The 17,726-nt window shown below is 45.1% G+C and overlaps 1 protein-coding gene across 5 annotated transcripts in view; it reads left to right on the forward strand.

Moving 5' to 3' along the window:
* Window positions 1-4,511: 4,511 nt before the first annotated feature.
* DCP2 (decapping mRNA 2) overlaps window positions 4,512-17,726 on the forward strand; it is a 33,792-nt gene continuing 20,577 nt past the window's right edge. For all 5 annotated transcript variants that reach the window (XM_065663562.1, XM_065663563.1, XM_065663565.1 and 2 more), the window contains exon 1: window positions 4,512-4,637. In XM_065663562.1, coding sequence (XP_065519634.1) covers window positions 4,585-4,637 — 53 coding nt within the window. In that variant the 5' untranslated portion in view covers window positions 4,512-4,584. The remainder of the gene's footprint in view (window positions 4,638-17,726) is intronic.

Here is a 17,726-nt window from a genome sequence, read left to right on the forward strand (position 1 = left end):
GGATCACCTCCTTCGACCTGTTGGTCATGCTCCTTTTGATGCAGCCCAGGATACGGTTAGCTTTCTGGGCTGCGAGCGCACACTGCCGGCTCATGTCCATTTTCTCATCGACCAGCACCCCCACGTCCTTCTCTGCAGGGCCGCTCTGAATCTCTTCTTTGCCCAGTCTGTAGCCGTGCCTGGGATTGCTCCGACCCAGGTGTAGGACCTTGCACTGATTCATTTATTGGGCTTCTACCTTCGGTTAATATAACAGTGAATATGCAAATACTAGGCACTTGATTGGTTCTGGCACAAATAAGGCATTGCGTAAGCTCATTATTTTTACAGTTAAACGGTGTACTCTTATATTCTCTATTTTTATGTGCTTGTTTATTAGTTAGTGTCCTTGTCTTTAATTGGCCAGAGCATGGTGCTTCCCTCCAGATGTTCCTCAGTTCCTCATTATCTGGTGCTAGTAAGTCTGCACCATTCTCTAAACAAATGTTCTATTTCAGCTCGTTGATGGGAACGTGACCTTCTCTGTTAGCCACTTCTCCACATACAGGTACCTCTGGATGGCATTCCTTCCCTCCAGCATATCAACAGAAACACACAGCTTGGTGTCATCAGCAAACTTGCTGAGGGTGCACTCAATCCCACTATCCATGTCACTGACAAAGATGTTGAACAAGACTGGTCCCAGCACCGATCCCTGAAGGAGATCACTCGTTACTGGTCTCTGGCTGAACATTGAGCCATTGACCACAACTCTTTGTGTGCGGCCATCCAGCCAGTTCTTTATCCACCGAGTGGTCCACCTATCAAATTGATGTCTCTCCAATTTAGAGACAAGGATGTTGCGTGGGACAGTGTTGAACGCTTTGCACAAGTCCAGGTAGATGACATAAGCTGCTCTACCCCTATCCATCAGTTTCGTAGCCCCATCATACAAGGCCACCAAATTGGTCAGGCAGGATTTCCCCTTAGTGAAGCCATGTTGGCTGTCACCAAGCACCTTGTTGTTTTTCATATGCCTTAGTTGCCTCCCAGGAGAACGTGCTCCAAGATTTTGCCAGGCACAGAGGTGAGACTTACCGGTCTGTAGTTCCCTGGATCATCCATTTTCCCCTTCTTGAAAATGGGGGTTATATTTCCCTTTTTCCAGTCATGGGGAACATCACCTGACTGCCATGATTTTTCAAATATGATGGACAGTGGCTTAGCAACTTCATTTGCCAGCTCCTTCAGGACCCACAGATGGATTTCATCCAGTCCCATGGACTTGTGCACGTTCAGGTTCTTAAGATGGTCTTGAACCAGATCCTCTCCTACAGTGGGCCCAAGGTCTTCATTCTCACAGTCCGTGCGTCTGCCTTCCAAGACTTGGGTGGTGTGGTCAGAGCATTCGCCAGTGAAGACTGAGGCAAAGAAGTCACAGTGAACCTCAGCTTTCTCCAAACCCAGGGTAGACAGTTCTCCCAATAGCTTCTGGAGAGGGCCCACATTGTCCCTAGTCTCTCTTATTTGCAATGTAACTATAGAATCCCTTCTTGTTATCTTTCACATCCCTAGCCAAGTTTAATTCTAACTGGGCCTTAGCTTTCCTAACCTGGTCCCTAGCTTCCTGGACAACATCCCTGTATTCTTCCCAGGCCGCCTGTCCTTGCTTCCACCTTTTATAAGCCTCTTGTTTCCTTCGAAGTTTCCTCAGCAGGTCCTTATCCATCCAAGGAGGTCTTCTGGCCCTCCTGCTGCACTTCCTTCTACTCATGATGCAACCCTCCTGAGCTTGTAGTAGGTGATCCTTGAATATCAACCAGCAGTCTTGGGCCCCCTTGCCCTCTAGGGCTATTTCCCATGGAACCTTACTAAGCAGGCTCCTGAAGAGGCCAAAGTCTGCTCTTTTGAAGTCCAGGGCAGTGAGCTTGCTGCACGCTCTTCTCACTGTCCTGAGGATCTCGAACTTGACCATCTCGTGATCACTGCATCCACGGCTGCCCTGGAGCATCACATTTCCAACCAGCCCTGTTGGTGAGCACGAGGTCAAGCACCGCACCTCTCCTTGTCGGCTCCTCTATTACTTGCAGAAGGAAGTTGTCTCCCACAGAATTGAGGAACCTCCTGGATTGCTTGTGCTGGGCCGTACCATCCCTCCAACAGATACAGGGTGGTTGAAGTCCTCCATGAGAATAAGGGCTTGCGAGCTTTAGCACGCCAGAAAATACAGATCAGTCTTATGAAGGCTGGGTTTTTTTTTGTGTCTTCACCTAAGTCAAATTTAAAAGTAAATAGCACATTGTGCTTTCAAGCTGTCATTGTTCTGGGGAAGACGCTGCAAATAATAGAAAACAAACTTGTTTAACTGCTGAAATGCCTTTTCTTCTTCGAAGTAGCTGCTTTATTAACAACTGGTGAGGAGAAGAGGGAGATTAATACCTAGTCCATAACCTCAGTTAAACAGCTTGGCATGTAACTTCTTTGTTTTGTTTTGTTTAATGGATTTATAAAATACAGTAAAAAGGGATCTCTGAAGGTTATGTAGTCCAGTCTTCTGCTCAGAGCAAGACTAATGCGCTGAGACCGTGGTGCTCAGGGTTTGGAACACTGGGGTCTGAAAATCTTACTGGATTGAAATTCTGCAGCCTCCTTGGACAGCCCATTGCTGTCCTTACCTGCAATCACAGAGAAGGATTTTTTGCTCATGTTTGGAATCAAGTCACATGACATCATGTGACTTGATGTCACACAACATCAACAGAAACTTGATGTCATGTGTGACTGTTTTCATCTTGTCCTTTGTTTTTATCTTTGTCTTGTGTACCTCTTAAGGGGGTCCAGTTGTCTTCAACCTCCACAGAACTGAAGGTAGCAATTCGATGTGCCCACTTTGCCTTCATTTCTGAGAAAAAGCACAAAAGCCCCAGACCTGAGTGTCCTCCTATGGTATGTATTCCAACCCCTTTGCTTTCCTTTTCTTCGTTAGCCATATCTATCTGAGGCTATGGGGGGACTGTTGGGACAGCCACGGCATAGCATTAAGGGTTGATGCTGCTTTTAAATTAATAATCAGTAGTAAGAGTGCCAGATATTATTAAGAAATAGTCCTGATTCGGAGAAATCTCCAGGAGCTCGCCAACGAAGTTTAAGTTGACAAGCCGGGAGACTTTATTGCGGAGCCGGGAGACACGGGGGATAGCGCCTCCTAGCGTGTCTCATCCGAGCATCAACCAGGCTGTGATTATATTGTCCTTAAACATACATATTCATTAGATTACATACATTACATTTTACGTCTGGAGAATCCTTCCCGTATGCGCACTAATATGTGGTAGTGGGCTTTGGGACACCTGGTGGTTGTTTCTTCATCACTGCGTTTAGGATCGTTATCAGTAACCACCGAGGGGTTCTGGCAGAGCTTATCTTAGTAATTTCCTTTTCTCTATAGTTGCTAACAAAGCCTAAAGTCCTTGAAGTTACTTACTTACAACCCTATTCTTCAATTAACCCCATTCTTCACCCTATTCTTCAATCAGCCCCATTCTTCAGTCCTTAACAAGATGTGTGAGAGTTTTAATTCTCAGCTGCAGACAGAAAAAAGTTCTGTACCTAAATTTAAAATACAGCAATATTTTTAAGGTTAGCAGCTGTGCCGAGATTCCCCTTTCTTGACAAGACATTGCTATGTAGCATTGCCCCATTCCTACAAGAAAATTTTGCTATTCTGGTGTGCCTAAGGGTTAAAAGTGACATAAGGTAAGCAAGACCAGAGAATGAAAGTAGTGTGACTCCTAGTTTGCCTATGATAGATTATGGAGAAATTACAGGGCCTGCTAAATTCTATATGTGCAATTCTCAAACTGAAAAGGGGTCTGTGGACTTGGATGTTTTGCAGGAATGCAAGAAGCCCTGTGGGACCTTACTCTGGTCTTTTGGTTTCTCTTTCCTCACATTAAGGTCCCTCTGAAATTCTGGTTTTCTTTTTTTTTTTTTTTTTTTGTCATACCTGTAAGGTTGAAGGAGTGAGGAGGAAAGCAAATACGGCATAAAACTATTTTAGAAAAAGGTGCCGTGGCAAGGAGTTGGAACAGAATGAACTCCGCAATGGAAACACTTCACCTCCACTAAACCGCGGCTCTCCCCGGAAAACAAGCACCGCCTGACGGGCCGCGCCTGCGCGGTTCCAGGGAGAGTGGGGTTTGCGGTGCGCAGGCGCGCGTTCGCTGTGGGGTGTGCCGTGCCTCAGCACCCGTTCTTCCGTCTGCCGCCGCTGGAGGCTGAGGCCTGCCAGCAACCGGCGGGGAACGAGTGGCCGTGGTACCGACACTGCTACTGCCGTTACGTGCCGTGACGTGACGCTCCCCGCCCCATAGGCGGGCGGCTTTCCCCCCCCGCAGCGACCATTGGCTGCCTCTCGCCGATATTGAGAGCCCCGTTCCCGCAGTAAGTCTGCAGCTGATTGGCTCGCCTCGCCACCACGGGGGGGCGGGGGGCCCCGGAGTCGCCGGCTGGAGGCGATTGGCAGAGGGAGCCGTCGATCTCCCGCCTCCCCGCCACGCTACCGTGGCTCGGGCTTCGCCTCAGCGGGATGCGCCGCGTTTCCCCATGGAGACCAAACGGGCCGAGATCCCTAGCAGCGTCCTGGACGACCTGTGCAGGTAGCTGCGGAGCGGGGGCGCTCTCGGGCGTGCCTCACACCCGCCAGCCCCGGTCCTCCGGCTCCAGCTGGCTTGTGGTGCCGCGGGCAGTCTGTTGCGGGGGGGCAGGCAGAACGTCCTCCCTCTCTTCCCCCCCCTCGCCTGTGCATGGGGCCCTGGCCGCTCGGGACTGCTTGAAGTGCTAGGTGGGCTGGTGGGGCTCTGGAAGGAATGGGGCGGCTTGACCTGGGGAACGGGGTGGCCCCGGGAAAGGGGCGCCCTCGGCAGTACTGCCTCTGCCGGGAAGCGGAAGGAAGGGGCTTGGTGCCGCTCCCCCCTCCACCCGCTGCTGTGTGGGGCAGCACACGCACCCGTCATGGCTTCGTATCCTAGGGCGCCGCCCTCCTGGACGGAGCAGCCCCGGCGGGGACCCACTGCTCTCCTCTGCCGCTGGCACCGTCGGCTGAACCCGGCGTAGGGCTAACCCGGTGGCAGGGAAAAAGCCAGGCACGGACGTGGTGTGTGGAGTGTTTCTTACAGTGTTGAGAAGCTCCTGCTGCTGGACCGAGGAAGGTAGAACTGTGTCCTTGGTGCTTGCGCGGGAGAGAGAAGAGTTAGAAGTGTAAGATTAATGTGATGTGTGTAATGATGGCTTGATATGGTACTCTACCGTTCAGAAGTGTGGCTTCATTTAGAAGCGGTGTAGGGAAGTCCCGTTTGATGATTTATCTCTGATGGAAGAGAATGTTTCAGTGAGACAGAAAAGTAAGAGTCAAAGAAATATCCTTCAGTCTGAAACTGACCTCTCTTGCTTGTTGGTCCTTTCAGGTTGAAATGGTTAGCTTTTCTTATCCTAAAGGCTGCACATTTAAATTTTCATGAAAAATAGATTCTGTTTTCTTGGGGTTGGGGGCTGCAGTTTTTCCCCTGAAGATCTCAATTTCTGATCATCTGCAGTGCAGCTCTTTGGACCTTTAAATTCACCTGTCACCCCCAGAATTTGATGTGATATTTAGCATGAAATTTTCCTGCTGTCTTAGCACCTGGAAAGAAGCCCTTCTGAAGTGTTTATATACAAGAGGGAAACTTTATTAGAGATGAAGGATATAGTCTAATGGAATTACTGTTTTCAAAAGAGTGAAAATGCTCATAAATGAGGAAGCTAGAACTGCTTTTCTCAGTAGTGTTTTGTTGCTTATCTAATGCAAGAGTTGGAGTTTGCAATACACTAATTTTCAGTTCTTTAAGTCTGGTCTCTGAATTGTGCTCATGTTTCCATCTTGTCTTTTTTGGACTCTCTACAGAGAGATGGGACTTGTCTTTTAGGTCTCAGCTCACATACAAATTGGGGTTTAAGACTATTTCAGAAAATCCTTGGGGAAACACAATGCTTACAAAACTGAAATAGCCTGTCAATGTTTCTCCTGGGGGGTGGCTGATAGAAGGGCATGTGACTGACTAATCAGATTTTATGTTGTTACAGGGCCAGTCCCACTGTCCTACGGTGTGTGTTCCTCTGAGCTGCTGTGGTCTTCTTCCTTTGAAATGGGTTTTTTGTCTTACAACTTGTATGAATGTAGTTGTGTGGGGTGGTTTTAATTAAAAATCAGAACAAAAAAAACCCCTCACAAACAGCCCCTCCTCTCAACCCTAGCCCTTCCCCCAACTTAGGAAGGTAGATCAGGGGCTTGTAGTTGCTATCTGTCTTGCTCTTAATCTTTTCCTAGTTCACCTCATTGACTTTCATTAGTACTAACAGATCAGCCCTGCTTCAAATACGTTGCCTTGCTTGGACATGGACAAAACAACTAAAAGGAGGAGCAGACTCACCAGCTTTTTTTGTGGAAAAGAGAGAAGGGATTCTGGTATGCAGTGGGGGAGTGACAGGGCCTGATAGGCCTTGGCTCAAGGGAGAGGATAAAACAGTAAATAAGTGTAAGATCAGTGGTGCTGTGCTTCATGCTGTAAATGTGTTATAAAAATATCTGTCTCTTCCCACAGTCTTCAATCTATATATATGGTATTAGTGGAGATTTTGGAAGAGGCAAGCAATTTTTCATGCTCAGTTATTGAGAAGATTCAAAATATTTGCTAGCACAACCTATACTTAGTATTTATCTCTCTTTTTGTCTGTGTGTGGTTTTTTTGTCGTTGTTGTTTTTGGGGTTTTGTTTTTTGGTTTTTTTTTTTTAGCTCTGTCAGCAGGTTAAACTTAAGTACAAAAATAATTATAATTTCAGTATAACAGGTTTGGAAAGTTACAGGACCTATACAAGTTCTCCAGTATCTTTTTAAATGAACTGTAGCAGTGTAAGCTGCAAATATAAATAACTCAGTGCATTTTTAGGAGATGGCAATCGTTCACATTACTCTTACTAAGCTAAACAGTGAAAGCAGTCTGCTTTCAAATCAGGCTTGCCCAGTACTTCTGAGATTTTATTTTTTTAGTGAGTGTTTGCTTTTTTTTTTGTTTGTTTTTGTTTGTTTTTTTTTTTTTTGTGTGTGTGTGGTGTAATTGAAAAACAAAAAGCTAAATTAAGGCTTAGATGTACACAAAACAGAACTGTTGGTTTTATTTGTATCTTAAGAGTGCTAGAATATCTATCAGACTTCTACAGTTTGTCTTTGAACAGGAATACTTTCCTTTGTCCTGAAGCAAAAGGCCAGGATTCTCTGAAGAAAACTCTTAAGAAGTTTGTGTATGCAGGAGATGTAGTCAGCATTACTTCTTACTGTATCTGCCATTTTACCTGCTTGATACACTTTACATTTGATACATTTACCTGCTTGATACATTTCCTTATGACAGAAGGACCATCAAGATCATAAAGTCGTAGAATGATTTGGGTTGGAAGGGACCTTAAAGCTCATCCAGTTCCAACCCCCTGCCACAAGCAGGGATACCTTCCACTAGACCACATTGCTCCAAGCCCCATCCAACCTGGCCTTGAACCTTGCTGGTGATAGAGCAGGCACAGTTTCTTTGGGTAACCTGTTAACAGTGTCTCACCACCCTTACAGGAAACAACTTCTCCCTAAGATCTCGTCTAAATTTCACCTTCTTGTGGTTTAAACCCAGCCACACAGCTCTTTCACTCACTCCCCCCATTCTTGCCCTCCCCCTGCTCCTGGAGGGATGGGAAGGAGAATCAAAAGAATGTAACTCCCACAGATTGAGATAAGAACAGACTAGTAACTAAGGTATAACACAAATCACGGCTGCTACCATCAATAATAATAATGATGAAGGAAATATCAAGGGAAGAGAATACAACACCTCACCACTCCGGACTGAGCACTGACCGATGCTTAGTCCAACCCTGCAGTCTGCTAGCCCTTCTGGGTAACTCCCTGTTACATCCTGGGCATGATGTGCTGTGGTATGGAATACCTCTTTGGCTAGCTCAGGTGTCCTGTCTCTGCTTCATCCCGGCCTCCCTCGTCCCTGACAGAGCATGAGACTCACAAAGTCCTTAGTCAGAGTAAACATTACTTAGCAACAACTAAAAACATCGTTGTTACCAGCTCTGTTCCCAGGCTGAAAGTCAAAACACAGTGCTGCACCAGCTACTAAGAAGGAGAAAAACTGCTCCTGCTAAACCCAGGACACACCTCTTTCAGCTTAAAGCCATTCCCCTTTGTTCTATCACTATTTGCTCTTGATCTCAGTACTCCTGCACATTCATTCACTAAGGGTGGAATTTATCTTCCCTATAATGACAGGTCTGCAAAGTGTAGTTCAGCAACTGATAATGTGTTGCTGAATTAAAATGTGTTTGGATTTTATTCTGAGCTGAAGCACTTCAGATTCCTCACGTAGGCTAGACAGGCTGGTCAAAGAGGCTCATGTTCAGCTGCTTGCATCACTTGCAGCTGTTCCAACTAATTCAGCTGATTAGTCTAAGTAAGAATTCCACTATTTGGGGCAGCTACAGCTGTTTTAATGCCTGCAGGTAATTCTCATGGCTGTTGGCAGCTCCAAAGGCATACAAAGGTGCCTTAGATGGTATCTTAATTTTGTATGTCTTGGGGAGTGTGGGGGTGTGGTGGCTCTTTTATGTGTTTGGTTTTGTTGAGCCTGATAGGTTAAAAAGACCCCATGAAGTACTGCTGGGTAACCTTTACCATATACTCAGATACTGAATTTTTAAAGCACTGAAACCTGTACTAAAGAATCAGTATAAGCTGGCTCTTAAAAATCCCGAACAACCTTCTAAGACACACCCCCCTTCCCCCCCAACAAAAAAACCCAAACACACAGCTTTTCCCAATAGCATAAAACAACAAGAAGGCTTTTATATTCACCTGTTGAAATCTCTGTGAGTGTAAGTGATAACGGTGGTGGTGGTTATTGTTAAATGCTTTCATTGCAAAACCACTCTCTGAAGGATAACAAAAATATTATTAAAACCACTAGTCTAATGCACTTTAATTTAATTTTTTTTTTTTTTCTGAGCTGTCACAGTTTTTCCTTGCTGGTAAACTAAAATTGAGGGAGTTCTGCACTTAAAATTTGTATTCAGAGTAAAATGTTACACATCCATTCTTTTTCAGAGAGTAGAATTATGAAAAGTTGAAAGCTAAAGTTGGGTATATAATGTCGTAAAACATTTGCTGAGTTCCTAGGCTGTTTCATAATTACGCAGTACCAGTGATACGCGAATAGACTCCACAACTCGTTAAAGTTGTAAAGTAGGTATGCTTTCATTCAGCGCTGAGACGCATGGGGGATAGCTCCTCCAAAGGCATGCTTGCCTCAGTGGTGTTTCCCTCTACATTTATTCTCTAAAGTTATACATATTCATAAGGTTGCACAATACACCTACACATAATCATGGCCTATCCCTGCTTCATATTATAATGAGCTAGAAGGTCCTTTGTGCCTGCGCAGTGCTGCCCCCCTTCATGGGTGAGGGTCTCAAGATGAAGTAAATGAGTCTTCCTCTTGTGAGTAGGGGTCTTCAAGATGAAGTGAATGAGTCTTCCTCGAGCCTGAACTTTTCACCTCTAGCCATCACACATGCTCTTTAGGAGTCTGGTCAAAGTCCAGACCATAAAGCTGGTCTGCACTGGAACTAAGTAACTGTTCCTCCCCCCATCAATCTGTTTCTTCTCCTTATCAGACTGTTTCTTCCCCTTATCCTATTGTCCTGGTACTGCATGGCAGGCTTGACAGGTATTTGCAAACGATGCTTTCTGTTAAACAGGCAAAATTCCTTTATCCCCCCTTGTATGACCCCCTTGTTCAACCCCCTGTATATTGGTCAACCCTCTGCATCAGTCCCCCCTTTTCTACAAAGTGAGTAAATTCTTCTGCTCTTCAGACAATTTCCTCTTTCGACCAACTCCTGGTATCTCTCAGCGCCTTACCATGTGCATTTGATAGAGAGGTCAAAATCATTATGTGTTGTAACATTCACCAGTTCCAAACAAATAATCCAATAGACAATATGAAACTAATAATAACTAACATTAGAAGGACGACAGTGGGGTGACACAACATATTCAGTATTCCAGTTGCAGTTGGTGACCATCCGAAAAATACATGCCACTGGTGGTGGCTTGTATCTTGTCCTACCCTTAATAGAACTCTCCTTATTTTTAACATGTCATGATGGACAGTAATTAGAAGTTTTCTTTCCGTTTTCCTGTACCCCTCTTATTATATTTATCAGGTCTGGATGTTCTATTAATTGTCTTACCAATGTAAGGTCCATTCCAATGTGGGTAGGTAATAGCTTGTGGTACATTGTGTAATTGGATTTTATCAGTTGGTGGGATACAACCTGTGTGCTGAATATGTAAAGTCACACCCAGTGATCTTAGTAAAATTACAAATACAAAAATTAGAATGATTCTTAACAGTCATGATTTCATTATCATTATCTATCCTCACAAAAGCACAAGCAGTTCTTAAGCACACACATATGCACAATATGTACAAGTACAATATATATACAAGTACAGTCCTTTGAGTAATGTCTGGATGGATTTCAAAATGACAAATGCCTTGTTCTGTATCAAGGCATATGTCCTTAGCATCAATTGCGTTTCTTCTCAAGCTTTCGCAGTTCCAGTTAGAAAGGCTTCTGGCCAATCTGAAAAGGTATCCGTTAATACCAACAAATATCTGTACCCTCCTTTTCTTGGCAGTTTTGTAAAGTCGATCTGCCACTGTTGTCCGTTGCCCCTCCCAGTTTGACCCGTTTTGGGTTTAGAATTACTTTTGGGGTTGGTTTGGAGGCAGAGATCGCGCTGGTGAGTTACCTGTTGAATAGTAACATACAGATTTCTAGCAATAATTTTGCTTCAAGGCATCCACTCCCCAGTGTGTATTTTTTTGATGTTCATTGTTTACTAAGGACCATAACAAAGATGAGGGAACAATTATCTTCCCCTGTGGTGTACTAGCCCACCCTTCCTCATTAAATATTCCATCTTGATCTACAATCAATTTCTGATCTTCCTTATTATAGTTTGGCTTACCTTCCAGAGAAATTTTCCCATCAGGAATTAAAGCTCCTTCAATTGTTACCTCACCTGTTGCTGCTTCTTTTGCCTCTCTGTCCGCCAGCTCATTTCCTTCCTCTTAATTCTGATCTCACCTTCTGGTGTGCCTTGATGTGCATAATTGCCACCTTCTCAGGCAGTTGGTCTGCTTCCAACAGTCTCAGTATTTCTTGTGCATGTTTAATGTTTTTTCCTTGTGAATTCAACAGTCCTCTCTTCTTCCAAATGGTGCCATGTGCATGCACAACTCCAAATGCGTATCTTGAGTCTGTATAGATGTTTATGCTTTTTCCTTTTTCCAGTTTCAGAACTCTAGTCAGAGCAATCGGTTCCACCTTCTGTGCAGAGGTGTTTATGGGTAATGGTCCAGATTCTATTACCTAACTGCATATCCAGCATGCCGTTTTCCACTGATGACATAGCTGCTCCCATCAGTAAACCAGGTTTCCGCGTCATCTAAAGGAGTATCTTTCAGATCTGGACGACTGGAATATGTGGCCTCAATAGTCTCCAGGCAATTGCGGTGTACTGGTTCTCCTTCGTTTCTGCTGAGGAAAGAAGCTGGGTTGACAATGTTAGTTACCACTATCTCTACATCATCTTGTTCCACCATGATGGCTTGATATTTCAGAAAACTTTATGGGGAAAGCCAGTGCCCGCCTTTCACTTTCAGCACTGCATACCCTGTATGGGACACCAGCGTAGTCATTTTCTGGCCCAAGGTGAATTTGCATGCTTCTTGGATGTTTAGTACAACTGCTGCAACGGCCCTGAGGCATCCAGGCCATACTGCAGCTGCAGAGTCCGATTGCTTAGAAAAATAAGTAGCTGCTCGCTGGTACAGGCCCAAGTCCTGTGCTAATATCCCTAAGGCAGTTTCTTGTTTCTCATGGGAGAAAAGAAAGAACGGTTTACTCACATCTGGGAGTCCTAAGGCTGGTGCTGACATCAAGGTGTTTTTTTTAATTGGTGGAAGGCTCAAGTGGCTTCCTTTGTCCACTGAAGATTCTTGTTGTAGTGCATATAGAGGCTTAACAATTAGTCCATGATGGTAGATCCATGATCTACACCATCTTGTCGTACCATCCAGGCCACAGAGGCCTCTCCTGTCTGGGTAGCTATTAGGATGTCGTCTAGGTACTGCAATAACTTCCCTTCTTCCGGTGGGGCTTCCCAGGACTCTTAAGTCTTTTGAAAGTTGTTCTCCAAACAGAGTGAGACTGTTCTTAAATCCCTGAGGCAACACCATCCAGGTGAGCTTGATTTCCCATTCAAATGCAAAGATTTTCTGGCTGGCTTCATGGAGAGGGAGGCAAAAGAAAGCATCCTTCAAATCTAGAATGGTAAACCAAGCTAGCTCTGATGTTAAGCATGTTAGCAAAGTGTATGAATTTGCTACTACAGGGTAGGGATCCTCAGTTATTTTGTTAACAGCCCATAAGTCCTGTACCACCCGGTATGACCCATCAGGTTTACGAACAGGTAAAATATGGGTGTTAAAATCAGACTGGTACTCTTTTAGCAGTCCTAGCTATAGAAAATTTTCAATCATTGGGCAAATTCCTTCCCTATCTTCCCTTTTCAGGGGTTATTGTTTAATCCTGACTGGCTGTTTTTCCTCCTTGAGCTTAATCTGTATCGGGGGTGCATTTTTGGCCCCTCCAGGTATGTTTGTAGCCCATACCTCTGGGAATACCTGATCCAGTATATCTTCCCTTACTTCTCCCTCGACATGATTAGTGATCAAAACTAAGCTTTAACATCTCTATATACTGTTGGTTGTTTACTTTTAAAGTGATCTCGCCTCCTTTGAAAGTAATGGTTGCTCCCAAGTGTACTAACAAATCTCTCCCCAAAAGAGCTTTTGGGGAGTTAGGCATATACAAAAACTTATGGATGCCCCATTGTTTTCCCAATTGATATATTTTAATGTTTACAAAAATAAGCCTTTTCACTTTGACCAGTTGCCTGCTTTACCATAACATAATCATCCCCCAAACGCATTAAAACTTTGTTTAAAACTGAATACATTGCATCTGTATCAACCAAAAATTCCACTTCCTTTTTTTTTTTTTTTTGTCCCCTAGCTTCATTATAACCAGTGGATCTGCTAGGGTAGATTCCCCTGGTCCCCGTAGTCACCGGAGCCCACCGCATGGCACTCCCCCACCAGGGCGGTCTCACTTCCAGCGTCCAAACTCCTCATAGCACGCACACTGATCCGGTTCCACAGAAGAGGAGCCCACTCCCCCACCTCTGCCCGACATTCATCCTCCACCAGTTTCAAAGCAACCAGAGGAGCCGTGGCTATAGCACGACCCAGCTTTTTCTTTTCTACCTGTTCCCGATTCCTATATGCTCTCCATGCTTCCTCCTTCACTCCCGTCCACATTTATTCAACAGCCCCTCAGTCCCGTCTGTCAACATGTCTGTTCCCAAGCACCCATCCCATGCTCAAACACAGGAGCTGTGCCAGCTCCCCTCCTTTCCCCCTTGGTTTTCCTTTTTTTTTTTTTTTTTTTCTCACAGTTGCCCACCCTGCTCTGCAGGGGCTGCAGATGCCTGCCTCTGCAACAGCACTTGCGGTTTAACCCTTTCTTAACTCTGAATGTGAATGTGCTGCTTGTTGCCAGTGACAGCAATCTCCTCCTCCTTATCAGTATCTGATAGGACAGATATAGAGGGTGCTCCTCTCGGAGGTACCTGTGATATATAATTTTCCTATTTATTTTCCTGATTACTGTTTTTTAACTTTTAAACATCAATCCCCCAATATCACAGGCTGAACAGCATCTCTCCAGCTTAGCTTTCTGTTTTTCCCTGTCCTTTTCCAAAGCCAAAGTTAGGGATCTGGCAGAGCTATATTAATTTCACATTCTGTCTGCCACTCCGGGTGGTTTCTTAAAGTGAAAAACATATCTGTATACATTACTTCATCCCATTTTCCTTGCCACCTCAAAACCAACATTAATTGTAACAATGTATGATAATTCAGAGTTCCATTTTTAGGCCATTTCTCCTGATCTTCCAAAGTATATAAAGGCTACCATTGGTTACAATATTTTGCCAATGTTTTCTTGTTTACCGACCCCCCAGAGGACCCTCCCAGTTCTTTCCAATGTGCCAAAATGTAACCCAATTGCCTTTTCTTCAGAATTTCCTTGTTTTGACTGGCTCCCATTTCAAACAATCCTTTGCAAATCTCTGTAGCCTCTCTTTCCCAGTGCTCTGCAAATGCACTTACAAAAATATGAGAGCACCTACACACAAGTTTTATGATATTCTCAGGGGGTTCAGTAAAATAGTATCTCTGGGTTCTGCAGATCAGCTCCCCTGTCGTTAGATCGTAGTTTCGGTTCCAGCAAAACTTACACTGTCCTAGTATCCACGGCAGGTTCCACTGTTCAAAAGTTATTATGCACCCATATGTGAGGCTACAAGCCTCTGGTACTGAGTGTAAAGTCCAGGTCTCAAGAGTAGACTACAGATTTTAGAGGTTATACTTCTCATATACAGCCACTGGGGCACAGAGAGGGAACTCTTCTTAACACCCCCCCACCACCACCATTAGCCATGGTTTACTTTTGTCTACTCCTCCCCCACCGCTTAAACACTAATCTTTAACACTGACAACAGACATACACGCACAAGAAACACAACACAAAACAAATACGCTTTGTCCGTCTCCGGCCGCTCTCCTCGCAGAGAACACGGAACCGCGGATCAGGACTCTACACTTGCTTCGTACCTATGCCACGTCTCAGCCACACAAAACACTTTCACACCCACATGGGATCCCGTAGACACACTCCACACAGTGGTTCCGCTTACCCTTCTCCTGCTTCCTACACAGTCATTAGCAGGTCCGTCCTGGCTCCCAAAACCTGGGATGCGGCGGAGACCTGGGTCCGCCTACCTTTCACCTGCTTCCTACACAGTCATTAGCAGGTCAGTCCTGGCTCCCAAAACCTGGGATGCAACGAAAACCCGGACTCCCCCGATCCACTCTCAGGATTGCCAGCAGCCGCTCTATTGGTCGGCGAGACCCCTGCTTGCAATTCCTACCTGCCAAGGGGGCTACGCTGTGCACCAGATGTCTCTGCGCGCCTTACCAGCAGCCCCGGGTCAAGCGCATGACTTACAGACCCCGAGAATTACCAATAGAAATTTAAAGCATACCATTTTTCCGCAGTCAGCACAGGTTGGTGTCTGTCCCCGCAGTGAGCAGACCAGAAGCAGAGCATCTCCAGGCAAATGGCCTGGGGCGCCTAGATATCCGCTCCTAGCTGATCCTGCAGTCGACAGAGACCTGCCTGGCTCGCCAAATTGATACGCGGATAGACTCCACAGCTCATTGAAGTTATAAAGTAGGTATGCTTTTATTCAGCACTGAGACGCATGGGGGACGGCTCCTTCAAAGGCATGCTTGCCTCAGTGTTGTTTCCCTCTACATTTATTCTCTAAAGTTATTCGTAAGGTTACCAGCAGACGTATACATATTCATGTCCTATCCCTGCTTCATATTATAATGAGCTAGAAGGTCCTTTGCGCCTGCGCAGGGCCACCCCTCCCCCCTTCATGGGTGAGGGTCTCAAGATGAAGTAAATGAGTCTTACTCTTGTGAGTAGGGGTCTTCAAGATGAAGTAAATGACTCTTCCTTGAGCCTGAATTTTTCACCTCTATCCATCTCGCATGTTCTTTAGGAGTCTGGTCAAAGTCCAGAACACAAAGCTGGTCTGCACTGGAACTAAGTAACTGTTCCTCCCCCTTACCAGTCTGTTTCTTGTCCTTCTCAGGCTGTTGCCCTGGTACTGCATGGCAGACTTGACAGGTATTTGCAAACAATGCTTTCTGTTAAACAGGCAAAATTCCTTTATCCCCCCTTGTATGACCCCCTTGTACAACTCCCTTGTACAACCCCCCTGTACATTGGTCAACCCTCTGCATTACCAGGATACACTTTGTTCTAGTTGTGGTAAGTCACTGTGCATTTAAGCTTCAGTGGTAGGACCCCTGTGACCCATTCTGTTAAATAACAGGTCACAGATATACATGTCATTTTTTTGTCACGCTGTCTTGTGCTACTGAATTGTCCTTTACTGAATAAGTAAAGTGGAGATAAAAAAATCTTGATGTACGTTTTGGTGCTTCTTAGTGCTCTCTTTCTCCTGTAACCAAATGCTGTTACCCCATCTTTTGACTTCAGGACTGTGGTGGGTTAACCTTGGCCTGCAGCCAGCTGCCTGCCCAGCCATTCCCCATTTTCAACAGGATGGAAAAGCTTGTGCCTCAGGGAAGGTTGCATACAAGTTTCCATCATGGGTAAAACAGACTAAACGTGTGAAAATTAATTTATGTTGTTGCCAGTTTAAAATGTATCTGGATAAACAAAGGCAGAAAAAATTCAGATGCCTCTGACCTTGGTGTTTGTGATACCGTTTTACACTACTTTTCTCTCTTCCTCTGCTTGTCTGGCTTTCTTGGCCTTTCTTAAATACACTTCTCTAGAGGCACCAACGTTGTGGTGGCTGGCTTCAGCTGTGCCCTGCAGTGAGCCTGCTGGAGGCCGCCGTGTCCAGCCCCCAGGCAGCTTCTGCCTCTTCTCAACAAAGGCCATCCTGAAGCCCCCTGCTGGCAGCACGTGGAACGTGCACCTAGCGCAGCCTAGAAATACCTGGTTTTAGCACTTCCATCACTCTTAAGTAACTTAGGAGTTAACTTTGTGATTAATAAGTAGTGTTCTCATTGGCTTTGCTCATGTTATTTATTCTAAGCATAATGATGCTTGTTCCTGTTGGGTACTACTGCATATTGTATCTTCAGATTTGTGTTCAGTTGCAGGGCTGGGCAATAAAACACCATCAACTAGTTATAAAATAGACCTATTCTTTTTTACCTTTTCAGCAGCTTTATAGATAAGGGTCGTTTTCAGCAGTAATTGAGTGTTCAGAAATAAAGGAACAGTTGTGGGGTGGTATTGCCAATTAAAAATTGGTGAGTAGGAAAATCATGGAATGGGTAGGGTTGGAAGGGACCTTAAAGATCACCTAGTTCCAACACCCCTGCCACGGGCAGGTGTGCCTCTCACTAGACCATGTTGCTCAGAGCCCCAGGCCAAAGTCTGCACTCCTGAAGTTCAGGGTAGTGAGTTTGCTGCACACCCTCCTCGCTGCCGTAAGGATCTCAAACTTCACCGTTTCATGGTCACAGAAGACAAGACTGCCCTTGAACTTCACATTCCCCACCAGCCCCTCTCTGTTGGTGAGGACAAGGTCAGAATATTGTTGTTGAAATTAATAAGATTATTTATGTAAGGACATTTGTCTGCTTCTTTAAGGCTATCTGGTTAAGGACTATTTTCAGGGAAAATGGCATAAGAAAGGTAGGACACCATGAACAAGACATACCGGGGCACAGTCCTGAGGGAGGAATGATGAGGGAGGCAGTGATGAGAATCAAACCTGGCATTGATTAATGAGGGGAGGGGTGGGAGTATTTCAGTTTGTGTACCTGCTTCTGGTAAATGAAGGGAAAAATGAGGAAATTGGAACCCAAAATATATAGAGACAGACCTAAGAAAGCAGAAGTGGAGACTAACA

The sequence above is a fragment of the Lathamus discolor genome, chromosome Z (genome assembly GCF_037157495.1).
Source record: "Lathamus discolor isolate bLatDis1 chromosome Z, bLatDis1.hap1, whole genome shotgun sequence".
Taxonomy (NCBI): domain Eukaryota; kingdom Metazoa; phylum Chordata; class Aves; order Psittaciformes; family Psittacidae; genus Lathamus; species Lathamus discolor.